Source organism: Pygoscelis adeliae, unplaced genomic scaffold (assembly GCF_000699105.1).
Source record: "Pygoscelis adeliae isolate BGI_AS28 unplaced genomic scaffold, ASM69910v1 Scaffold377, whole genome shotgun sequence".
NCBI lineage: Eukaryota > Metazoa > Chordata > Aves > Sphenisciformes > Spheniscidae > Pygoscelis > Pygoscelis adeliae.
The window spans coordinates 944,610-971,522 of NW_008825210.1; the positions used below are offsets into that span (position 1 = coordinate 944,610).

A 26,913-nucleotide genomic window follows, 5' to 3' on the forward strand; every position below is an offset into this window, starting at 1 on the left:
GTGAGAGCAGGCGCTGGGTTTCGGGGCTCTGTAACATGGGTTCTCATGTGTGTGTTTTCTTTCTCTCCTTCTCCTCTCCCTCCTCCTCCCCAAACACACACGTACACACACACACACGCTTCCCCTCTCCCTCCCCCTCCTCAAGGCCGAAAAGGCAAGCCAAACCTGCAGCTGACGAAGGCTTTTGGGATTGTAGTGTGTGCACCTTCAGGAACAGCGCCGAAGCCTTCAAATGCAGCATCTGCGATGTCAGGAAAGGCACCTCCACAAGGTACGTCCGCACCTTTCGACCTGGCTTTCGCTCCGCGCTGGGCTGCGCCGACTTGTTGATTTTTTTTTCGCTCTTGCCCGGATATCGGCTGGTTGCATCCCCCTTCCCCCCGATGCAGTCCCTTCTGTCCCTGTTCAAAAGCTTGTGGATTTTAAAAATTCTCTTTCAAGCGCTTAATTAGAGCTGGAAGACACGTTTTGTGGATGTGGCAGCGACCTGAATCTTTTTGTTGTTCTGTGCTTTTTTGTTGCTGATGTACGGAGGACCTCTTGAAGATCCGCAGGCAGCCAGAAACGTTCTGACTGTGGTTTGGGGCAGACGGTTTTCTGTGGTTTGGGTGGAGATTTACGTGTGTTTTCTACAGGAGTAGAAACGATTGAGGATTAGGGAGCGAGAAGGGAAACGGCTGAAACTAAAGATGCCACGAGAACAACAACTCCCTAACTGAGATGTTGATCTCTTGGTGTCTGTTGTCATCCGAAAAGCATTGGCTTTGTGCTCAGTGTGGGAATGGTGCGGATTTCTGAAAGCTGCCAGGTCTCTCTGATTGCCTTGCGCAGAGTAACTGTGGAAGTCTTTATGAGATGGAGAAGATGACATTCAGTAGTTAATTAAAAAAAAAAAACCAACCAAAAACTTGCACTCTACCAGTTAATGGGTTCAGAAAGTTTGTCCTGGAAATACCAGTTGGCACTGAAACAGGCATGTGGTGCTCGGCTTTTTCTTTCTTCTTCTGATGTGTTCTACCATGTTGACTTCTGATTTTGTTCATATTGTGCCTTCCAAATGTGAGTTCCCGTTGCTCTGCTCTGCCTAGGAAGTAGTCCGTAAAATTTCCATTGTGAAAGGCATCGTTTTCCTCCTTTGAGTGAAGCAGTGTATTGAGATGCTCTCTCTCATCAGCAGGCTGTTTGCATGACTTGGCTGTCTTGACTTGATTGACAAAGGAGGTGAAAGCGTGTTCGGTTGGTTATTGTTCGCACTGTGCTTTAGACAATGTGAAGTGCCTACATTTTTAAGGGGGAGCGTGCTTTTGGGCCATTGAAACTCTGAGTTACAGCAACAGTGCTGTAGTGCTTCACTGTGTGTTTTCTGATGCACGTTGGTTATAAGTATCCCTACGCTTTTTACAAAATACACAGCGGTGTTGAACTTAAAACAATTTTAAATAGCGTAGTTATAGCATTGAATAAGGTCGAGCTTTTGGGACAGTAGTGTTCTGTATGCACCTAGAGCTGATTCTTCACTCATTTTGTTCAATCTTATGTTGTCGTGCAACTAAACCTTCACAGCATGCTTGATTTCTGTGGTTTTCTGTTTCCTTGGCTTCCCTGTTGGCTAAGGTGAAACACGTTGATCCTGCAGTCGCCTGGTATTTAACTGTGCTACTACAGTGCGTAGCCTTGCAGTCACCGGGAGTTCTCACAGCGTCACATCAAGCATGTGCATGGCTGTTTGTAGGAGGAGAGTCTTAATGAGATGTAAGAGCCCATATGGGTTGTATCTTGTATCAGACTCGATCATTTTCATTTGGCCACCATGCTGATGTTCATTTTGAGAGCAGCAGCTTTGTCTTCTGTGCCCTTACTCTTTTTTTTAATGATAATTTTCAAACTGTTTGAGGTAGTAGGATGTTTTGTCTTTTAAAGGATCCTTAAGAGGGATAGCAGTTGGTGATTTCAGGTTAAGAGCTGTAGCCTTACTTGCAGATGTGATCCTCGGGTCTAGAACCTTGTACTTCTGTTTAGCTTTTAATGGACCCTTATGAATGGCTTCTAATTTTAATTCATTTAATTCATCAGTTTTCTATTCATTTTTGCTGCTTTTTAAATTGCTTTTGTTTGTAGAATTTGAGAAAGTATTTAAAATATTCAATGGACCATCTTCTTGCGTATTTATATCATTTATGAATAAATATAACCGAAAGCAGGAGTGATTGAACATTGTGAGTGAATGTCGTATATTGAGAAGACCTGGGAGGTCAGAGTGCTTTGTTGTGGTATTGCTTTGAGTGTTACAGTATGTGACGTACGAGTCGATGCCGGGGAAATTCTTCAGAATTTTTTTAAATAAATGACTGATGTAAAGATACTTAACGAGTTACGATTGATAATTTGTTACTTGAAATACAAGGTGTCTGATGAGCTTGACTTTTAAGTTGCAATTTGACAAGTTGATGACACTTTTCCATATTTAAAACTGCCTTGCTTCATTAGGGCTTACTTCAATAACACTTACCGGAAATTTATCAAACTCGCTTTTTAAAAAAACTCAACAAAGTAGTGAAAGACAGACATCATTGAAGTGGTGAGGCAACTGGTTTTCATCAAATTATTGTGTGCACTTACAGTATGCCCAGTTTTTTTATTAAGATCTGGTATGACTTATCCCCCCCCCCTTCCACTGTGAAGCCAGTTATTTGCTGTAGAATTTACTTTGGCTGATAAATATTCTCTGATTTGAGAACTAGTTGGGACGTTCGCTAATTCTCACCGTGTGTATATTTTTTCAGACTCGATATAATCTGTTGGTGTGTGGGAGGGGTGGCTGGCAGCAGTTAGAAGTTTTACTTTCTCAGATCCAACTATCGCCTTTCCCTAGGATCTCATAAAAGGAGCTTCAAACACAGTGAGTTTAGAGTGGATGTGCCAAGTCAAAATCACTGTAGATGCTAAACAGTTAAATTGCACCTGAATACTCTTTCAGGTGCTGTTTATAAATATTTCAGTTGCACTTTTAAATAAAAATGAGGTCAAATCCATCTCAAGAGAATTGGGAGTTGTTGCGCAAAGATTACATTAAACCTGTAGTACTTACTTGAATACTGGATTTATTACAGTATGTCACTAACTCCCTTTCCTCAACCTTATTCTTGCTATTTTACGGTTAAACTTTATTATGCTCTATTTAGGCAAGTATGTTGAGTTTTTCTACGGTTTTCCTTCTGTGAGGATCACGACAAAGATACAAGCTATGTTTAACACAACGTTCGGTTGGGCGAGACAATGATTTAACTGGCTAGCTTGGGAGTGAGCGGTGGTAATGTGTTTGCTGGGGTGTACAATACTTTTTTTCTTTCCCGGAGGTTTTTGTATTGGTGCAATGATGCAGGGAACTGGTGCTGGCCACCGCTTCCACTTGCATCCTGTGGTTCTTCTGGTGGTTTGCACTAGTGTGGCCCCACCAGCTCCTGCACACAAGAGGAGGCTTGAATTAAAACTTCTGCCGGGAAGTTTGCTCTACAGACATACGTTCCCTTCCAATATCCATTACTTCTTCAAATGCAGAAGGAAAGTTTACTTTGGATTTCCGAGGAATATGAGGGCAGAATTTGGCCTTGTATTTCCCGTTATGGGGAGCTGTGTGTTCCTATTTGAGGGTAGACGATGCTTCCATTCGTTTTTCTTAATGGTATTCTTGCCCCTCTTCTCCTTTGGTTCTCTGATGGTTTCCGTATGTTGTGTTCCTGTACACCTCTTCTTGTAGCTTCCTCTCTCCTCCCAGGCACAGCCGCGCAGACTGTTTCTGTGTGAGATTGCTTTCAGACATAATTGTGAAGGAGAATATTCCCCCCTCTCTCTGATTTCAGAGGTAGTTACTATTTTCTGAATCTTTCCTTTTGGATAAATAGGCAAGCGATGCAATGTGGTAGAACTTCTCTGATGTCAATTTTTCTCTAACTTTAGGATAAGTGCTTTTCTTGTCTGAACTTCACATCCTCTATCATGAATTGATTACAGAGAAATGCACTAAAAAAAGTCAGTGGAAGATGAGAGAGCAAGAACTAGATGTCTGACATGCAAATTAACAAAACAATGGGACTTTTTAGTACGAAATTAACAAGTTGTAGTGTGTATGTCCTCTGCAAGGCATGCACTTAGTAAGCATTTCTGTTGTATTTGTTGCTAAAACCTGTATGCCTAAAGTGCATGGTTTGGAATTTGCATCGAATGATTCAAACATAGGTTTCATTGTGGAGTGCTCAAGGAGCGTATGTCAGTAGTGCTTCTCTCTGCCATCCTTACTTTTGAGGGGAGGCCGAGCTGAAACTATTCATCATAATTTTAAAATGACTTTCCTCTTGCGTAGAACAGGTGTCTCAGATAGATACTGGCCTTTGTTCCCCTTCAGTTCTCCAGAAAATTCCTTTGCACGTTTGCAGGATCTAAGCTAGCACCTTGAAGGATGTAAACTACTGTCCGTGTCACCATTGAAAAAAGCGTTCTCTTGTTCTGCATCCAAGCTGGGCTGACCAGAATAGACACCAGATAGTCCTGCTATTCCTGGAATGAGGAATCAGGCTCATGATCCTGGCCTCCATACAACTAATATATGCCCTGCTTATTTGCCATGTATTTGCAGGACTATTCTTCTAAAAATGCTTGCTTTGGCGTGTAGCTGTGGTGTAGGTTGGAAGCAAAGTGGTTTCATTCAGTTCTTTCAAGTTAAATAGCTTTCACGTGCATTAGGGTGGGTTTTATTTAGTGTCATAGCTGGCCTTTAAGTGGCTTATTTTCTATAAAAATGGAGTATATGACTCGTCTGGAAAAAGCTGTTGTGGAAGGAACGTTGGTGCCTTTACTCTGGAATATTTGTTTTATTAATTGGCCGTTTAGATCTGTGGTTAAATCATCCCTATTTTTCCTGTTGATGGCTGAAGTTAAATGGCATTTGGATCAGGTGGAGCGGAGCATGGTCTGTACCAGCCTGGAGTTGTGTCAGTGCTCCACAGGGCCATCTAGATCCTGGAGACGTGCCCCCTCGGGGACTGCTTTGTTGGTAATGGATGGGAGCAGCGTAATTCTGCCTAGATGGTTTTGAGTGCTGGAATGCATGATACCTATTTGCAAAACGTTTGTCCACATGCAAGGAGTTCTTCAGACCTTTGTTGTCTCGTACCTTGTTTACCAGCACTGTCTAAAAGTAATTAGCTGTTACTTTCTGAATTTGTAGATGAGGAGCACTTTTGCTAGGTCTGGCAAACCCACCAGGGCATGGGAGCTAAGGACAAGAGGAGCCTTTTGCAAACCTAGCACTTTAAGACAGTGCTGCTGATGGTTGGCAGCAAGCCCCGAATTCTGGGCTGTGGTTTGACAATACACTAAGTTTGACTTCATGACTCGTATTGCTGGACCCCAGGTGCCTCAGCCACGTGGCTTGGGGTATTGATCCATTATAAATGGACTACTGGTACAGATTCATGCTACACCTTTTTTAACTAGCATAGAGTTAGTCTGTGAGACTTCATTTGAGCAGATGAAGCTGTTCAGCTTCAGATCAGCTATTATCTGTCATCCTGGTGCAAGCGTAACACTGGCATAAGATCTGCGTCTTGTACTTGGGCTGTTTGAAGGAAATAAGAGTTGTGTCCTGATTTGCTCTTTGCTAGTGTTTGGCTCTGGCATTAATGATCTCATTACCATCACCCCAGGATTTCTCTTGGGTCTCAGCACTGCTGGGAAATCATTCTCAGCAGGGAGGATCCTCAGTATTGACGTGCAGCACCTTGGCAATACCCCTTCGCTATGGTTGCCAAATTTGGGTGCCTGGAATGCTGTAGGTGACAAACACAGCAGGTACTGCGGTGGCTGCTGTGACTCACTTTGCTTCTACCACTTGGATAGGATCTTATTAAGGAATAATGGCTATACCATTAAGAAAAAAAGCCTTTATGTTAAACAGCATAGTAAAATCTGTGTTACAGTTTTCATGTAGATTACCCATTTGGGTTAAATGATTGTGGATGGTAGGGTTTAAAGATCGATCTCTGATTTCTGTTGGAGACTGTAAAGGTCTAATAGATAAATTGCGACACTGAGTGTGTTAGTCTATCACTGATAATATGCAGCATGGATATTATTCATTTTTCCGTTCCTCCATAGACTGCTTTTTTGGGAGACAGGAATCTAAATCAAAGTATGTATGTGCGTGTAGGAGGAGAGGGCATGTAACTTTCTTTTATTGCTGTAAACAGACGTTGCATCCACTGGGATACTGGCCCTCGCTCTCGGCAGGTCCTCGTGGGGAACTGGTAGGCAGAGGAATGCCAAGCAACTTTCTCTGCATGCCTTTCTTAATTGCCCTGATTGTTTCATGTTCCCGTCAGCTGGCTGCGGAGGGGCTGCTGCATTTGCATGATTGGCGTGTGTATTTGCACACTGATGTGGGTTCATCTAATAAGTGGAACCTTGTATGGACTGGAAATAGAAAAATGTCTGTGCGGTGTTGACCGGCGCAATAGCTGGGAGGAGGGAGGTGGTGGATGCGAAGCGTGGTACTCTGCGGCCACCCTCGGCTCCTGCGGGACCTTGGCTGACTGTCCTCTGCTGCCCGTTAGTGTTCCCCAGCAGCTCGTAGTGCTGTGGGGCTCTGTTTTGGCTGAACTGTTAGGTCCCTGAAAGCAACGCATGGGACCCAAGACCAGTGAGGATTGATGGTTGGCAGGTAACGTGCTGTGGGCTGGATGGGTTATTTTGGCTGGCCACATGCAGCTTTTGTGCTATAGCCTGGATAACCCCTGCTGTAACTCCAGGATGATCATGAATCAGGTGTCACTTGTACTCCGGCTGCTGCGAGACCCGCTTTGCGTTAGCAACGTGAATTAAACAGCTTTGCTGTTGGTAGGCTCACCATTCCTTGCTGTAGTGCTGCTCCTTTTCTTCCTGCTCTGTCAGGCTTGAACGAGCAGACAGGTTCTTCCAGGGTCCCTTGGTGGGAAACACAGAAGTTCACGGCACTTCTGGGGAGTCCTGCCGGTGTGCAGGAATATGGCAGCAGGGTGAGAGGTGTGGCTTGCAGGGTGCTCCTGCATTAGGCAGAGGATGTGCTCTGCTTGTCCTTTGTTATGTGCATCTCTCCTTGTGTAATTCTTATGAAGAAACCCACTGACCTATTTTGTGGTATTTCGGGTGGTTCTGTAGGTTAGTAGGTTTCAGTCCCACAATGTAGGTCACTCACAAGGTGCGCTGGAGTTTCGTAACACGTAGCTCTGACCTGAAATAAGATTCATACAAACTCTCTCTGTGGCTTTGTGTTGCAGCTGCACATCTCTCTTTGCACTGGCGTCCTTCTTCACAAGGTAAAAGGAGAAATCTGGGTGCTTCCAGAGGGAAGGGGTCTTACAGGAGGGTTTGTGAGGCTTTGTTTAAAACGTGCATGTTTCAGACAGGTAAGGGCAAATTACCGTCATTGTCACTTCATGTTTATTAAGGACACGGCAAAAAAAGCAGACCACAAATACTGAGTAACCCGTACATGCTACCCTAGGCAGATGTCCAGGATTACACAATATGACAGAAATAATGTGGAAATGCCTCCATTACATTTATGTAAGCTCCTCTTACAGCTGACACATGCTAAATACATTGATTGTCTCTTTGTGAGACAGATTTTCTTTACATCAACCAGAGCTCCTTTCACACTTTTTGGGTACATCCGGAGGTACGACCAAATCCTTAACATCGCTCTTCCCATAAGCCAGCTATTAATTAGGAGCACGTTCTTTGTAGCAGAGTGCTAATTGGTACATCAACAAATTCACTGCCTGTTAAACATGGGAAAGATTGTAATTCTGACTGGCTCAAATATAAATGAGAGGGAAGAGCATCGCTTCTCCTTGCTGGCTTAGCGGGTTTTGTTTGACTGTTCAGTAGCTCTTTATCTTCAGTCAGGTGAATCTCAACTCCTTCCTAGAAAAAACAGAACTAACTGGCTAAAACTGGGCATTGTTTTGATAGTATTTTATTGTTGAAGTGCTGCCTGTGTTTCTGAAAGTTAAAAGTACACCCACAGCCAATCTTCTGTTAAGTAATATTGGAAATGCATGACAAAAAGGGTTGTAGAGATCTGAAGTATGGATCATGAAACCAGGAGGCCTGATTTTGAACCGTATGTGGTCTTATTTGAGATACTGGCCTGGGATTGTGGAGTAACCCCCTATGCTACAAAGATCAAAATACTAAAAAATTGTAATTATGTTCTTTACCACAGAAGTCTTGTAATAGTCAAATTGATTTTTAACCTTCTGACTGATAAACATTTTGAAGCATACATTTTATGGTAATTTGCTGAGAGCTGAGATGTTCCACATTTAAGTAAGCACAGTCTATGCTTTATGTCAGTTGCTGTATGGAGGTGCAAACTTCCAGAAACTATATTTACAACGTACATGGGAATATGTTCAGGAGTTCTAAAAACTTTAGTTTGAGGATCTTACTAGATTGGTTGTCTTTAAATAAAATGGAAGCAAAACAAGTCAGTTTTGGATTCTGTTTAGGGGTAAACAAGGGATAAATGTTTGGACATGTTTTCTCAAGCAGATTGTTCTCCAGGACTTCAGAGTTACGATGGATTGCTTGTAACATACAGAGGTGCTAAATGAGACAAAATATTTTGCCTGAGATAAAACTATCTTCTTCAGATTTATATCGTTGAGTAGACGGACATGAGACTGATTATAATCTGAAATATTTTTCCTGAACTAAATTATTTTTATGCAGGTGGAACTATGTCTGGATAATTCATGTGCAACTTAAAATGGTCGAATTGGGGAGGTGGACGGAGGATGTAGAAGTACTAGGATTTGGTGGCTTCAGTGATGTTGCAAAGTTGATCAGAACGCTGCCTGATGAGCATTGAGCATGGGTTACCCCCTGTGCCCTGGTCCCGCTCCTGAATGTGCAGCATTTTTGGAATTAAAGGGGTTGTTCTTAATTGAATAGGATTACTCCCTGTTCTAAATTTTATTGTCTGTGTACTAATTAAATACATGGAAGGATTTGTATTTTCTTTCACTTCTATTTGCAGGTGTCAATGGGGATAGTATGATGTTGGTGTGATTTAAGCCTGTGTAAAAGAGGCTGGAATTCACCCTTTAGCAAATCAGCTAGCTAAATATCCTCGAGTTGCCATTCTTTAATCTGTATGGTTGTATTCACTGTCTGTGTTTTAATTTGACCAAGAAATTTATGTCTATGGTAGGTGTTTCATTCCTTTGTTTAAACAAAAAAAAAAATCTAGATTAGCAGAAGGACATAAATCTTATTTGTTCTGGTTGGACAAAGCATGCATATATGTTCAGGTTGTTGGAAATGTGTGTTTCTGCTGAAACATTTGGCTCTAATTATGTATCTTGGAGCTCTTAGCTTGAAAGTGCTTTCACTGTTTTTTCGGAAGCGGTACTGAGCACTTTCTCTTCCTGAGATGAGATTTCGGTGAGAGAGGCAATACATTGATGGATGATGGCCCTATGATGGAGTCAATCAGCCAGTGCAGTCATTTGTCTCCTGGGGATACAGGGTAGAGCACATCATTAGCAGCAGAAGGGGAGGCTTTCCCCTGTAATGCTAATAGGGCGAGGAAGCTCAGGTTGGTGCCTGTTTGTTGCTGTTGCTCAGGTATTACAGGTGCCTTATGGAGAAACAAAACGGTTTTCATTTGTTATCTGTAACAGTCATGGGTGTGGATCAATTTAACAAAAATATTTAATAAGCTCTAGGAAATGTTTCCAGTTCAGCATGGTATTAGCAATTGCAAACGTGTATTGCCTAAAACTGCTTGTCATAAAGATGAATTATTTTGGGGAATTATTTGTGTTTTATTGGTTTTACGCACAAGTAGCTTGACTTGTGTGGGAAAGACTGGCAGCCACCCGATGCCAGCATGGGATTCGAAGGACGGTGTGTCTTAGTCGGAGGAGAAACGTTGAAAGTGAAGCTGGTGGGTTGCAGAAGTTACTCTAATAGTGTCTGATGGCATCGGGTTTCTGTCACAGCAAAAGGCAAAGCACGTGGTAGCGACGGCGGGTGGCTTGTCCAAGGGACGGCTGGGTGGCGCACTGCTGTGTGGCAACAGTAATGACTTAGCTTAAAGGTAGCTTGGTGTGCTCCAGGTGGTGGGTGTCATCCAGCTCTGCCCAGGAGGATGAGTTAACCTGCAAGTGACTGTTCCTCTATGGCTGCTTTGCTCCTTTTGGGGCTCTTGCCTCTCGGGGGAGGTGGTGTAGCTGTGGTCCCCTGAGGAACAAGCACGGGCTTGCGCCGGGGTGGGCAAGAGCATTGTGATTATGTGATACAGGGCTGCAAACCTTGCATAAGCAGTATCTTGGTGTTCAGAGATGGTTAATTCCCATGTGACAGACAATGAAACTATAAATGTTGGCAGAAAAGCATTATTCTGGATGGCTGGTGGGTGTGTCAGTGTACCTGCCAGTGCTGCAAGTGGGGAGGTGGCACCCAGGGCACTGCTGGTTGTGGGGACTTCCCCTCCAGCTTTTAACTCGCTGTGACTCTGGACAGTTAGTGACTCACATGCATAGGTTTACCTGTCTGTAAAGCAAATGTGGTAAGAAATCCCTACCGCATATAGCCTATAGGAGGTAAAGTTAATTTTTGGAAAACGCTTTGAAGTTCTGAAATGTCTCCTCAAAAACTGCACATGAAGTCAGACTTAAAAAACAATGTTTATCTTCCTTTCTCTGAACTGTACAGATAATCGTTGAAAAATAAGAGCAAGGGCAGCAAGAGAGCAAATGATGATACAACTGCTGGAACAGCGTGGTGGGTAGACTTTGTACGCTCTGTTTCACTGTCACGTACAGCGATGTCTTTGTTCCTAAAGCACCGGTGGAATGGCACAGCTGTGTGCTGCATGGGTACTAAAGGCATGGGATTGTTAGAGTTGCACAATTTTACATGTGGGTTAGCAGAGTGAGGAACATGCCTCATCATGGGTGTGGGAATACAGTACTCTGGCAGCAATTAAGAGTCATTAATTAGAAGTACTTATTACCGGATGTGACTCAAGTTAGTTGTAAGTTGCTTAACTTCTGAGGTCAAGAAGATCGAATGCATCCGAGATAAGTGTTATTAGTGTCCCTGGGACTGCGGGGCTATCCACAGGGATGGTCTGTAATACCAGAGCTCAAACTGTGAAATTTTGAGGTTCATTAAATGACTTACTGACACTGACGGTTTCGCAGCACCTCTGCAAGCTGGGATCACGCATTTGCATTTAGGAGTTTGGACCTATGAAGGGTTTGTTAAGGCTCCTAGGTTGCATCAGCTGGGAACGTGCAAGTGTGTGCTGGGAATTGATGCTGTTGTGCTGAGAGTCACTCTTAATTCAACCAGCATTCAAAGAAGTGATAGTGAAACTTTATCATAAACAAAAGCTTCCCTGTCTGTATGAAGAGATGACATTTTTTTCCAATTGCAAACTAACCAATTGATACAGAGATCAACAACGAGCAGGGCGGTAGAACATCATGCCCGTGTGCCGCATACCTACTCTGGGAGATCACACCTTCACGTTCAGCGTATGCATTTATAAAGATGTAAAATGTGAGGACAGTCTCGCCGCTTGTGCCTGGAACAGGCATTGCTTCTGCCAACGGCTAGGGCTTGTCAAGCAAGTAATGGAAAAAGGCCCGTAATAAGGTACCTGTTGCAATTCTGTGCTAGTTCTCAGGGTTTTTCCTAATGTGCAGGGAGAATGAAGGATAACACCTATAAGTAGTTTGGTTTTATTTCCACCTCTTTGGTTTTTCCCCTTTTGCCTTTTTTTTGCATTGTAAGCCAGACTGACTTTCCCACTGGCCATCTGAATTCAAAGCTATGAAATTGTAAGCTATGTTCTACACTTACTTGGTTTTAAAAGCCTGTCACAAGCATGAGTGGTTTTTTTTTCTTCACATGAAGGCATATAGCGTAAGGAACAGGTTTACTTAGTCACAGGTGTGGGAATATGGACGCTGAAATTAGTTTAATAACAGTTGGTCGCTTTATTTCTGAGTATGCTAGCATTTGCAAATCTGTCTTAGTTCGTCAGGTAGTTGATGCCTCTGGAGAACGTGACTTTTTGCTGTTTGCATTGATTTTTCTGAATCGTGTCCAGAGGCTGCAGAAGTCAGTGCAGCGCCTTGTCGTCAGCTGCAAGGGCTGGATCAGGCCTCTGAGACCGATGCATCCAGAACAAAGGGAATAAGTTGACGTGAAACTTAACACGGCTATCTTTTGTGATCTTGCTTTGTTCCAAGACTATTTTTTTCCAGGGAGATTTTTTAATAGATAAAAAAGAATTGAGAAATGAGTTGTATAAAGCCCTAAATGAGACTCAGGGGGAGAACTTGGTCTGTGTAAGCAGAGGACTCCTCAGACAGCTTGTTGCTCTTGGTCGTCCTGGAGCGTCTAAAGTTTGAACACGGGCTGAGACTGATAAAACTTTGGATCTGTTTTATGTGTGGTTTGTTTGGTTTTTTTTTTTTTAAAGTGTCATAGATGGTGGCCAAACATTTTCTTGTTTTTAAGCGGAAAGAAATGAGATACCTAGAAAGTCCAACATACTCAGCAAACTTTGCAGAGCTGTAGTTCTCAATGAGTCTCATCTGTCTAAAGTTTAGTCTTTCTACTGCCAACTGTATAAAATTCTTGATTTTGATCTTAGTGTACAAATATGCTAGCCCTCATATACCTATGTACTCACTTGGATCAAAAAGATCATATTCCTTCTCCATGGAGTTCTATCCATGTCTTTGCTTATATAGCTGGCAGATTGTTAGTAGGTAAGATGGGTCGATCATCAGTGGCTTGCTGCTTTTCCTCCCTGCTCTAGTTCAGAGTATTATCGTTAGCAGCTTTTAAAGTAAGGCTCCTCCTGGAAGAATTTCTGGCTTGAGGCAGAAGAAGTTTTCTTACCAGTTTTGAACTACTGGGACTATTGTGTTTTTGAAATCCTATTCATCGCTTCACAAAACTGTTACATCTTGAATCATGCATAGCCTGAAGAATATCCTGGAGGTAGGGAGACATAAATAATTGTTTAATTGGGCTGCTCTGTTGTGTAGCTTATATCATGTTGGGTATATGGAAAGAACTGATTTTATTTAGTGTTTTACTGCAACAATTCTCCAAGTCCTAAGCTGAGTGTTTATCGTAGTAAAATTTAATGTGGTGTTAAGCAAGACATGCAAATGTGTTTTGACTTAAGCTTTTAGTTTGTGAATAAGAATGTTGCAGATCTCTCACCTTTCCAACATTTGGTAATTATGCTAACTGAAGTCTTACAAGGAAAGCAACATCCTATGGAAGGAAGAGAACTTTGTGATTAACACTGACAAATAGTTAATAACTATTTTTATATTTCATTAGATTTATGAAAAAAACATGTCTTCAGTGGTTGTTAGCAGAGATGGCAAAAATCTGAGTAATACATCAGCATTGTTTTAATTAAAAATACATTGATATTCTCCTAAAAATTCACTTTTGACATCCAGCTCTTAAGCTTAAAATGAATGTAAAACTTAGCTTTTTATACTCCAGGAAAATATGCTCTTGTGCTCAAAACATGCCGCAAAAGCAATCCCGTGAAAATCAATTAGAATAATAGAGTACAGCCATTGCAAAATATCATTACAATAGTTAAGTAATTATCCCACTGCATGACTTTGCAAGAGGAATAAATAATGCATGCAGAATTGTGTTGGAGCTTGCAAGGAGGATTTCATGCTGGCAGAGTGGGTGGGAAGGGCGAAGGCAGAGCACGTGTCCGAGGAGGGGATCTGCTGGGTCCGGTAGCTGGTGATGGAAACCTTTCAGTGCCTGTGATAATGAAGATGCAAGAGAGACCCAATTTTCTGTTTTCCTTACAATTTCAAGATGGCCTTTGGGAACAAATCTTCCTTTGCTCTGTTAGCACAGCTTGACTCCAGCTGCTTCTTGGAGCCACCCAGCCGGTCCTGAGTGGGTGGAGTTGGGCTTTGGGGTGTGAGCATGGCCGTCTTCTGGGAGGTCGCCTTTCGGAGTAGTGGAGCAGGCATCTGGCTGGGGTCTAGCTGTGCCGTCGGAAGGGTGAAAACCCCCCTGAGATGGCACTGCATCAGGGTGCCGATCACAGCGGCTCACTGCCTTGTCTGGCACACTGCTCTTAACTTCTCTGTATTTCACCCACATTCTGTATTTTACCACTCTGTAGGTCTTGGCTGCTCCTTGTCTGCCGTTCGTTGGGCTGAGGAGAGCTACTTAGCCCATTAATGCAAGGCTTGGAGTCCCATCGGCAGTGTGTCCCAGGCTCTGACCGAGCTGTGAGTCTGGTCAGCAGGACTATTGGCTGTTTTTTCAGTTGAGAGATGGGGGCGTTGAGTTGTTCTGATTTTTCTTCCTTTCAGCTAGAACTGAATACTCCGAATCTGTCAGTTGCTGTCAAGAGGATTGTATTTTGGATTAGTGAACTACTGGAAGCAGTTTGAATCGTTGGAGTTAAAAGTGTGCCGAACAGCAGCGTAATTAATAGTTATATAATGTCACCAACAAGCTTAGGAAACTAGAATGTAACTTGGAAAGAAATACAGCCCTATGCAATCCCTGCGTTGCCTAACGACCACCGTGCACTTAAAGGATGATGCTTTCCTTCCTGGCACCGTTATGGACAGGGTAGGTTTGTTGCTGTTGTGTTGGTTCCATCACGAGACGTATGGAAGCACCTTACTGTGCCTTTCCCCTTCCCTTCTTTTTCTCTGCCTTTCTCATCAGGACCTGGTAAAACCGAGAACCGTGCTCACCTTAGGCTTATTGGAGCTATTCTTTGCTTCTGTGATTGCAGAAATCTTCAATTGCTGTGTAATTATGGATGCTATGTGAAATAACTCTTCAGCTCATGAGAATAATACGCATTTTTGTTGTTGCATTTTTGAATAGAGATTTCCGGGAAATTATGCAATACTTTTCTGTTACACAGTACTAGTAAAACTCTGTCAGCCCTTTACCACTTGTGTTTTTAGGGAAGCTGAAATGGTTATTGAGATTTCCAAAGTAGTTTCTGTTTTGTGACAAGCTCAAACCTGTCTGGGAAAGCTGTGTATTTCAGCAAGGCAGCAGGTGAGACTGCGCCTGAGACCTCCCATCCTGTAGGTACTGAACTGGAGGTGTAATGCTTTCAAGTTGTTTATATTAACTTCTGTAAATATCTTAAGCACACAGAGATGGTGATCAAAATTCTGAGGTGTTGCTGTAATTCTGGGTGAATTTGAGAAAAAATTAATGTAATTATTATTCCCTTGGCTGACTGGATGCTTCAGTTGTCTTAAATGCTTACGCTCCAACATTAAAAATATTTTTTTCTCTTAGTTGACGTGTAGATGTGGCACTTAGGGACATGGTTTAGTGGTAGACTTGGTGATGTTAGGTTTATGGTTGGACTCTCTGATCTTAAAGGTCTTTTCCAACCTAAATGATTCTATGATTCTATGAAAAAGGGAGAATTATGCTGGTACAGAACTTGGTATTCCTGTTTCTAAAAAGGTACCTTACCAAACGTATTGATTGGTGATTAATTAGGAAGTAATTCTCACATCTCAGAAGAGCAGCTTTGTATTAAAATGTGGTACTACTGCTAAGCAAATGTAAGGCTGCCTGCCCTCCAGTTTTGTATCTGCATTGCTTCCCTGAGTGTCAGTTTGCTCAATATTCACTGCCATTGACCTTGGGTAATTAAGAAAAAAGTCTGCTGTTCTGAGGAGATAAATGCAGCTTATGTTTGGAACATGGCTGATTAGCTCAGTTGTGAAAGTGTAATTTTATGTCTGTAGTTTCTGGCAGGATGGATGCTGCCTTTGCAAAACTTTATGTCCCTCTTTTGTGCTCCCTGATACCCAGTTGAAGTTGTTGGTGAAAATCTCCCAGGACTCCAAGATCTGAAACTTGCAATGGACCTCTTCAGTTTTCAATGAAAATGAATTTAAACTGATAGGGGATTCTTTTACTTACTGAATCACTTTTTCACTTCCAGCCTATTTTCAGTGCAAATACAAGGCTGCAGTTGTGCACCGGGTGGGGGTTTGAGATTCCTGGCCGGTGCAGTGGCTGGAGCACGTGGACTTTCTTCTTCCAGAACAGGGCTGGTGTCGTGTTGGCTGTTGAGAGCTGGAGTGTGCCGGGGCTGCCGGCACTGTCTGCTGGGGGCTGAGTGGAGATTAGAGAAACACCAGTGGAGAGGAAAGGCTGAATCATAAAAGCAACAAAAAATTAAGGAGAAGCAAAATTTTTTTCAGGCCTGTGGAAGTTATTTGTCAAAATTTGAAGGTAGGGGACTGGTGGGCATTGAGGTCTGTTTGCCACATCCCTTGCTCTTTTATTTTTCTCTGTGCTGCTGCTTGGACTTTTTCACTTCTGTGTTTGCTCTCCATGAGTTACTTGGACCATTTGTGACTTGAAGTACATGCTTGTTTACAATGCGAGGGCTGTTTTGTTTTTTAAACATCTCCATGATGATCACTCAGTTGCATGGTATTTTGGTGGGCTTTTTTCTTAGGGTAGGTTTTCCACTTGAGATGCTCTACTACTACGTTTGCGCTGGCAAAGTACTCTGGGCTGAAGATAGCTAATAAAGTTAAAGTTGCTTTTTTTTGTTGTGTGGTTTTTTTTTTTTAATTATTACTTAATAAAACCATCTTAGGACTAGAAGAAACTATTCAAACCAAAGCACAGCTTTATAAGGGTAGCTGCATCCATGCTGGTTTTTTTTTTAAAGCTGGTGTCAACCTCTTTACCTTCTTTAGAGACGGTACTGTGGTGGTAAACTGTATATTTTGCCAGGTTGTCCTTCGTTAATACATGGTGGACTGATGGGATCTTTGGCACTGCCTCAGCACCCAATAACTATCAGGAAGATTTGGGATGGCGTGTGGTTTTTACAGACTCTTTGCTTTTGAAGCCAAATCTGCAGCCTTGAAAATCTTCGGGACTTCGTAATCTTCCCCCCCTACAAGGGTATTATTTATTTGGGAAATTGCATAATACTTGTTATGCAAGCTGTCTCTTTTCAGCCACTGTGTAAAGTGTATTATAGAAAAAAGTGTAAATTTTTTTTTAAATTCAGGCAGCAAGTGGCACAAAATAAACCCCGCAACTGAGATGTTTTAATGAAGGTTGTATTCTGTTTATAACAGAGGTAAGGCAGAACTGAACGCAGCTCCAACAAATGTTCACATCTGTTCCCACAAAGAAATTCAATTCCCACCATGCATCCGATTCTGAGAAAGGTGATTGAGTGGACAGACTGTGTTGCAGATAAAATCAACATAGGTCTATTAAAATGAAATACATTTTTCCTGGAATATTTCTAGTAAAGAACATCTTATGTGAAATCTATCCATACCTTACTGTACAACGTCTCATTTAAGGATTTACTGGTTATACTGAGTTCTAGGTCCTTTTTCACATGTCTGTGCATGTCCTGAAATAACTAATTTTGTAGACATCTCTCCTTCTCCTCTGCAGGCTGTTGCATGGTCTTGCTTTTGAGTTTCCCTGAGAATCTGGTTTTAAAAAAGCAGGGGTTGATACAGTGGAGTATTGCTGGGGTTGTAGGAAGACACTGGAGCCCTCATCCCCTTCACACATTCTGTACGTGCAGGCAGGACTGGCGAGGCTCGGACTCCATTGTGTTAAAATACGGCATGGCTGCTTCCTGATGCTGGGGGCCTTAGAAGTTTTACATTCAGGTTTTAGCTGTGTGCCTTGAATATATCTGTTTAGTTGAGAAAGAGTTGTTTCATGTAGTATGTCTGAGTGGAAGAGTTATTCACTTGAACAAAAGAGACTTAAAATGAAGCTGTTAATTGTCACAGCCGGTGACTTTTTTTCTGTGTGTTGCTGCCAACTGAGAGCGTTTTAAACTTGCGTCTGAGGTATGAGAAGACCCGTACCTCTTATCTGCACCTCCCCGAGTGAGGAAAGCAGTCATTCAATTATTCTCTATAATTAGTGTACTTCAGTGGGTAGGCAGGTGTTAGTTATTCATGGGCTCTTTCACTGTCTCCTACTTTTCCAGGAGTGTTTGCCTACCCGTCTTCTGGCATTGCCTCTGTCCCGAGGCGTCGGGGTTGATCCTTACCCACTCAGGCCTGTGTAATGGGCGGGCTGCTCCTGAGAGTTGTGAAAAGGGGGGAAATTTAGATAAGTACGAAAATCAGTCCAGCTGATGTAAAAAGATCTTATCCAGGGTGAAAGAATTTGAGAAATGCTGTGATTGAGATGCCATGATTGCAATAATGTATGAAGTATTTAGAATAACTTGTCCAGTTTTGCGTGGTTGCCCTGAAAGTAGGCTTGCAAGTCTGAGGGTCAGTCTTTTTTAACTACATGGGGCTGGTTTAGACTAAGCTTATATCTTCTTGTAGAAATTGTTGAACTTAAAACCATTACGACCCTAGTACTGCTGTTGCTGCTGCTTTCTGTAAAATGCAGTTACAGGTATTGCAGCATCCGAAAGGTTTACTCATCACTGAGCACTTGTAACCCATGCAAGTTGTTTGTGTGCCTGTGTATGGTATGGGGGGTGTGTGCATATAGGATTGAAATAGTTTAACTGCAAGGAGAACTTTGCTTCACCCATCTGTAAAATTCTGAAAAAAAACCCCAAACCTTAGACTCTGTGTTATGTGAGTGATTTTCTCCTGTGAATGGACCAGGGGGGAATAAATGACCCCAAGTTCTTGCTGATGTAAAAAAAAGAAATACCAAAGAGGATTTTATTGCTGGAACATGTCTTATAAAAGCAGTAGATGAGCGTGCCTGTGAAGCTGCTGTGGTGGTTTTATTTGTTTTTGAAGCAGTGAAGAAATAATTTGTGAAAGGCTTGGATACTGGTTTTGCAGTGGGCACTGTACATGGGCACGCTTTGTCTGCCACTCGTTAACGGGCCAGCTTCATTAGACTTGATGATTCAAGGTTCTTTTTATGAGCTTATTTTCAGGTATTTTATGTCACTACATGCCAGTCATTGAAATGGTAGCCTTTAAGAGACAACATCTGTTTAAATTAAAAATCCACTTTTCTGAAAAACACCTTCTCTTGGTGACTTCTGTTATCAAATACTTTGATGGGAGTCCATCTGTTTTGGTGAAACTTGTTACTTTAAAGACCTTTACTCAAGAGGAACAGGGGGACTGTCAGTGCAGTATGGTGATGGAAAAGCACTGTAGTCAGGCTGAAGGTGAATGCACGTGTGGCTGTAGAACAATTCCTGATGATGCTGAAGGCGGAGCGGCGCAGGATCCGTATGTCCTCCTGCCAGTGTGATTCCCGTTTCAGTCCATGCTGCGTCCCCAACCATCAAGTCCTTGCTGCTCATTTTGCCCCATGTGACAATTACCGCTTTATTTTGCTGCGTAAAACACAACCGTGAATGGGGACTGCAGCCTGCTGAGAGTGTCGGGTGTGCTCAGCCAGCTGGTGTGACTGCTCGTCTGTACTCTGGCTGTGGTGGGAGCACACGCTTGCACAGGCTCTGCTGTGGTCAGTGTGGGGCTTTGAAGTCCTGTCCTGATGTCAGATGGGTTAGATCCCAGCACTGCTACTGTTACAGTATCACAAGTAGCGCGGTGTTTTATATATATTGCAGTCACATTCCTTTTTTTTGCTGGCTAGGTGTGCCAGAGATCAGGAGAACGATAGACCTGGATTTACACCTGAATGCAAGCACGCTGTTCCCAAAGGAAGTAGAGCAAGACTTGTGCTCTGTCAAAACACTGGCTTTCTGTGGAAATCCCTGTAGAAGAGCTCTACTGTTGATGTCAAAATGAGCATACTTGTTTGCAAAGGATTTTCAGTATCCAGGTTTCCTGCTACAAATGTGTGTTTAAAAGGTTCATGTTGTTACTCTCTCTTTAGCCCTGATCCCTCAGTAAGTCAGTCCTTTGCCTGCATAAGGCAAAAGTCGTTCACTTGAAGTTGGTGGAATTGGTATCATTGAGGTTAAACTTCAGTGTAGGATGGATCGTCTGAAATGCCACTGAAGTGCATTTGTGCGTAAGCAAAGAAGTCTGATGCTTCCCAAGCATTTAGTGACCATACCAGCATCTCCAGGAAATGTCTGCAGCCTCCAGGGAAGGAGCAGAGACTTCTTTTCCAACTCGTGCTGGTGGCTTTTTAACAGTTGTGTAAGTAGCATTTAAGCTACATCGAGCTTAGACTGTGTAACTCGTTGGCTTTTCAATCTTCACCTTCACTACCTTCTTTCAGCTTGATATGACACTTGGAAAAAAACAGGATTTTTTTCTTTCAAGCAAGCTCTGAGGTGATTTGCTACCTTTTCCTTTAGAAAGGTAGACTTGAAGCTTCTTCCAAGTTCAGAAGGACATAGCTACCTGCGTTTTGAAGGGCAGCATGGAGCGGCTGTCGGGGGCGAGGACTGCTTGTTGGTTTTGGATGCAGCCGCTTGCCCCACGCTGCCCTGGCTGCCACCGGGAGAGGAAAGAAGCTGAATAAACAGGGAAACTGTGAAATAAACAGAAACAAACCCAAACCTAGCCCCTGCCTTGGGGCGTGGGCTTGACTCAGTGAAGCAGCTGTTTCAAAATTAGACTTCCGTCAAAAGGAGGCACATAAAAGCTTTTCTGCTTTTGTTTTTCTGCTGTAATGATAATTTCCATGCATTTTTCAGTGTTATTTGATTGCTTTCAGTTTCTTCTGAGGAAACTTACTGAAAAGTGAGCAGTTGTGTTATTGCAGCATTAAGGTGGTTGCTTCAACCTTTCCTACCTTGTGTACCCTCAGGTTTTCTAGCAGAAGTGACCATTTTCAGGTAGTGAACGTAAGCCTACATGTTCTTCTGAGTTGCCACTCAGTCTTTAAAGATGTTAAATAGACTTTGGGGGTTCCAGGTCAGGCTGCAAATACTCATGCCGGGGCTTCAGCGCTCACGACCTTCCTTGCCGCTGTTTGCCATGAGCACTGGAGCTGCTGCTGCACCGGTGTCGACCCGACTGGTTTTGTGGCTGCGTCGAGAGCTGGCGAGGGGGAATAGGCGGGTTTGAAAAGCTGGTGGCAGGAGTGGGGCTCCCGCAGGGAGTGGGGCAGGGCTGTCTCCCGTGGGCAGTGCAGGCGGATGGGGAAGTTTGGCGACGGTTTGAATCCTGGTACTTTGCTGCTGCTGCAAGTGACCCCAGAGATTAATAAAAGAGATGATGAGGAGCAAATATTTTCTGGTTTTTCCTCTAGATGGTTTGTATGCGTGTAATTGCTCACAAAGTTATGCTATCCCTGAAAGCGTTTGTTCTTTTTGCTCCCCTGTTTTGGTGCAGAGCGAAGATCGGAGCTCCTTAGGAAGTGGTTGCTCAACTCGGTCCCCGCTGTTTTCTGCAATGTGTTTGAGTAAAAACAAGGTTCTGTTTTTAGCTTGCTTTAACTTGGAAATTCTGGTGATAAGCAATTAGCTGCACAAATCCAGGAAGAAACTAGAGGAGGAAGCACTGTAAAATAGTAGAATCCCACTGAGTCATTTTTGCAAATCTCTAGAAGCAAGTAATTTCTCTACTCTGGTAGATGTGTATCACCAGTGTGGTATAATCCTGGGACTCAGAAAAACTTCATTTATTTTCTTCTGCTGTAGTCATCCTCAAGCAAGCAAGTTGCTGTTTGTCACAGTTTCCCCATAGTTAAATGGAAATAACTAAGGGATGTCTTGATAAATACACCCGAGATTGAGGTGCCTGGGTATTGTGAATGCGGAGAGCTGGATGATATGGTTAAACCAGAACCAAACCCAATGCAGTTGGACTGCTTAGTAGTGCTTTTCAAGACTTTCTTTTAGTTGTTCTATTATTGTGTTTGCTATTATAAAATAATTTGTATGTGTTTATTAGCAGAAAAATAGGTTTACAATATGTTGTCTAAAAATCCCAGTGTTTAGTTATATAGTTGGTAATCTTTATCTTTCTCTGCTCAGATGATAATTCACAAAAAGTCCGTAATCTGACATCAGATATAAAGTAGAAAATCTTGGTGTGTGTATGGACAGCATGTGGTGTCTGAGGAGGTTGTAGAGGACGTGCCATGTGCTGTGCTTGAGCTTTCTGTTGTATTTTGTTGTATAGAGGAAGTGAAACTTCAGCTGTATTTTGCATATTCTTTTCTTTCATTTCCAAGTAAGACCTCTGCCAGCTTCTGTATTTCATTCATCTACAAACCAGTTTCACTTTCATTAGACTTTTTAGTTAGGCATGATGTTGAATTTGCATTTATTTGATATTTGCACGTTGTGTGGTATTTCCTTTTGTATATTCATCGTGTAAGAATTTACAGCGGGATTTACAGGGCTGATGTATTGCCTCACGCTGGAAAAAACCTCAGTATATCTTTTATATAGAAAAAATGCCCAAGTCTCATTTCTTTCTGCCCTGACTAAATGCCGGGCATAGGTGCAGTTAAATAGCAACCTCTTGAAGTGGTGAGTGACAACTGACTTGGTCACAACTCATTTTTGAGCCTGTACCTCTGAATTTTCACTGTCATTATTTAGTTAATGGAAGGTGGGTTTATGTGACAAAAAAGTTACTCAAATCTAGAATCTTTACGTGCAAATTTTGAGTTATTGCAAGATAACAATCAAGCAAGGATGGATGTTTTATGTGGGAAAGCCCTGTGTTGACTCTCCAGCCTTTGGTTAAGGGAACGTGCTGAATGCTGTTGCTCTTACCTTGCATATTTGCCTCTCGGAAAGCAGGCGGTGGCAAGCACCCACATGCTCACTTCTGTACCTCTTCCTCCACCAGTGCGGGAAAGTGTAGTAGCTGGAAGTTTTGGGAGCTGTCGGCCGTTGCTATGCGGACGCCGTTGGGTCCCACTTCATCCCGAGACTCTCTGGATGACATAGTGCATTAGGCTGACAAACCCACACGTGTTGCGGGTCAGGCAGGCTGCCAAGCGCTCAGCCAGCGGGGAGAAAAGGCATTAGGAATCCCAATAATCCGCACATCAGTCTCCGTGTGCTGCTTGGTCAGTGGAGACCGAGCGAGTGAGCTGTGGAGAGATTGTGGGTATTAAGTGGGATGGGTAATGAAAGGCTGTGCTGGCGCTGATGTGAGACTTTTTAAATGAAAAATGACTTTAAATGATAGTGCCAGGGCAGTTGGAGTGATTTGCAGCTGGCACAGGTTCACAGTGTAACTGGTAGTTTTCAGCGAGACTAACCACTTCTTTAGGATGGAGCACCAGAATTGTTTTGAAGAATTAAAAAAAAAAAAAAAAACTTTTAACTGAATTTGCTTGCTTTCCCTCCTTGGGGCTCGCACCAGAATGATGGCAATTCAGGATTTTGGTTGTGCATGTGTGTCTGTGTGTATACAGACAAATGTAAACCTGTGAGCGTATGCAAAACTGCGAAGTAGTAGTCATAGGATGATAACAGTGTTAGGACACTCGAGAATACAATAAAACGAGCATTTTAGGTTCTAGATTACCTGATCTGAGAACTTTCTTTAAAAATGATAGTTTTGTCTGGACAAGGCGTTGTCATTGTTATCTGCAGATCAGAAGTTGGCTTGCAGAGGACTTGGAAATGTTTCTGTTGTTTGAATTAATTATTCTTTTTGTTTTGCAGGATAGCGCTCTCTGCTAGTTTTGTTTATAAAGGCAGTTGAGTTTCCCCTATCCTACAGCGTGCTGTGCGCACGTAGATAACTTGCACTTGTACCACAAGTAGGGAACCAACAATTCACTAGGTAGGTTTCTTCTAAGGCTTTCTAGTTAGGGGGAGGAAGAGCTTCCGAACTGAGTATTGTAATATTATTTCCTGGCAAATTCTGAAACCACCTGGGTCAGTTCCTCACGCCCAGGAGTAATAATTCTGAAAGCAAAAGTTTCTGTGCTCTCAGGCTGTGTTGTTCCCGTGGTGCTTGAACACCTGCTATCAATGGTAGCCCAGCGCCTGACTTCTCCTCCGGCTTTCCTGGGCAGCGGTGCATGCATGTGCAGGACTGCCGCGTGTTGTGCCACCTGGATGGAGCCAGACACCCCGAAATGTCACTTGTTACGTCTGTGTTCAGTTATCAGATTGTGTTCAGAGGGCACAATGGGTTGGGGGGGAAAGCTCCTCTGAGCACATGGTGGCCTTTTGAAAACACATCTGCCTGCCTCATTGTCCTTTAGTGTCTTTTATTTCTTCTTGTGTTTAGGAAAGCAAATTGATTTCCTAAACAATAAGGCTTCCTCTTAAACCATTGACAATGACTGTTTCACTGCAGACTGTGCTGGGACAGAGGTATGAAGGAGTAGGTGGGGTACCACTTACTGGTACCAGTGGATACCAGCTGCCCATGCTCTTGCCTGGTGCTGTGTTGGCTTCCCAGGCAGTGCCTGCTCCACACTGCAGCAGCCCTGATGTGTCTTTTAAATTGCATAGCTGCTGCGGGCTGGAGCTTTGTCGGCAAAGCTACGTTCCTGGTTGTTGAAGGACTCTTGAAATGTCATGTGAAAGGAAATCCTATCATAGATGTGTGTGGGTGTTTTGTTTTGGGGTTTTTTGTTTGTTTGTTTTTTTAATAAAAAGGAGGTTTTGCTTGCTGGAAAAACTCAATTTCTGTCTTTTAGGTAAAGCCTGCAGTTTCTGATGTAGCTGAATTAAAATTACTGCCTTGCTCAATTAGCTGTGCTTTTTTTTTTTATGGCATCCCTAGAGATTTAGGGCCTATTGAGACTATTCAGCATCTGTTGTAGAATTGGTAGTTTCTCATTTTGCTTCTATCTGAACTTAGCCTGGTTGGTAAATGATAGAGAAGGCTTTTTTCCTAAGTGTACAGTGTTCCAGTGTCATGCAAACACAGTGAAATTTTACTCTAAACCAGCACATCCCTGCACTGCCAGGGGCTCCGCAAAAGAGTTACTCAGAAATTTCTTCTTTGTTTTTAAAGCAAAGCTATCGCGCCTCTCTATCCGCAGGTTAGGTATTCGGATCATCTGCATTTCTCAAAGAGTAAGTATTATGTAAATTTAAGCATTACGCTTAAGTGACTGGAAACCCATTATGCAGTTCTTGCTAGTGACCACCACTCACAGGTTCGGAGGCTGTTTCAGTCCTGTTTGTACTAATCTTGGGACAGTGTTTGAAAGGGTGACAGCGATTGCAAAATTATGACTCTTGATCTCTCAGCATCAGAGCTGATTTTAAAACCTAGGCTCTATAAGTTCTAAAATTTCAGTCTCCAAGTTGATAGAAATTCACCTTGTTCCAAAGTTAAAATTTACCTTCCATTTGCTAATAAAAGTTATGGATGTTGGAAATGTGTTGTCAAAACACAAATTCTGGACTGATGATATTGGTGTGCAGCTTCAAAACCTTAAAATCTCATTCAACTCTAGCTATACAACAGGTGGTGTTTTTAGACCCATTATTTAAATGTTGATTTTTTTTTTTTGGTACATAAATTAGACCATTTCTCTTCCTTTAAAAAAAAAATATTGACAGGCTTCTTTAGAATGGTATTATACATGATGCTGCATTAGTAGGCATTGCATGTCTGATACGTATTCAAATTTGGAGATGCTTGGGCATGTTTAAAGAGAGAATGTTCTTACCACTTACCTTCCTACAGAAGTACAGGTTATTCTTTGTGCTTACCCAGTAGCATACTTTTAAGAAGGATGCTTTTGGAAATGTATTTAACTTTTTAGTTTTAGCACAAACTTTTGGGGAGGGGATCGACTTCAGAATTAAACTGATGTCTCTCTTTCGGTAGGGAGCTCATTTTCTCAGCATCTCTCCTTTTTCTTGCTTGTTTTCCAAGTTTGGTCTCTCTCCTGCTGTGATTTTGAAGCGTGAAACTTAAGTGTCCTGAAACTTGGAGGCAGATGCTCCTGGATGGGACATGTCAAGTTGGATTGAAGGATGGTGTATATGTGACAATTTCTGTTACCACTCAAGATTTCAGTGTCTGAAATATATATATTAGCAGCAGCGATAAAGCACTTTTATAACACCAAGTCTGCTATTCCTAGTTTTTAGCTTTAGTTAGTTGCTAAAACTATTCTTTTCCTGATATTTTCATTATTTTAATTTATTATACAATAACCATAAGCAGCTGCTTTGAGGAATCTACACGTTAAATTTTCATCAGACTCATTTATACCCTCATGCTGCCAACTGCACCTTGTTACTCAACAGGAAGTTTTGAGCCTGTTCGCTTTCCTCAGGATTATACATAGCTTAATAAACAGTCAAATAGGACGAAGTATTTAAGTAATTGGTTTTGTTGTAAATCTGAGTGTTTTATTTTACACATCTTGGTTGCTGCCAGCTTTATGAACTGTTTTTGAATTTTTGCTAGTGAGTGCAGCTTATTTTTTGACAAGCAGGTAAAATCGCCGTAGTTTTGTCATCGTTCCAGTGGTAGTAGGCAAGTAAATTTTGTGCTCAGATCAGTGAATTTTCCATAACAATTTTGTAAGTCTTCATAAATTGTGGAACATTTGCTATTTTGCCATTTTGCAGTAAGGTGTGTCCGTAGATGAAAACACCAGAAGGAGCTGCACAACAAATTTCACCATTTTGGTGTACAACCTGCTGAAGTACTGAGTTGAATTTTCAGTGGTGGATTAAACTGAAACTCCGAGTGGATCAGTGAATGGGTCAATAGCATGGTGAGGGCGGTTGCAATAAGCTTCTAGAAGTGAAGCTTGTGCAGCACTTGCAACATAAGACTAAAATTATTAGTAACCAAAGAAATTCACATACCTAATCATACAAAATGATTTAGTAATCTTAAGGCCATCTTTTCCAGTTCAGGCTTGGTGTGATCATTACATTTATGGTTGCATCTCATTTTGTAAACACTCGGTTGTGGACTTTGTATATATTAGCACAGTTTTTCTACT

The 26,913-nt window shown here is 42.4% G+C and overlaps 1 protein-coding gene across 1 annotated transcript in view; it reads left to right on the forward strand.

Annotated features, from left to right (window-relative positions):
* The window catches only part of RYBP (RING1 and YY1 binding protein), a 44,848-nt gene that overhangs the window by 3,474 nt on the left and 14,461 nt on the right, over positions 1-26,913 (forward strand). Inside the window, exon 2 of the mRNA XM_009329015.1 lies at positions 114-271. Coding sequence (XP_009327290.1) covers positions 114-271 — 158 coding nt within the window. The remainder of the gene's footprint in view (positions 1-113; positions 272-26,913) is intronic.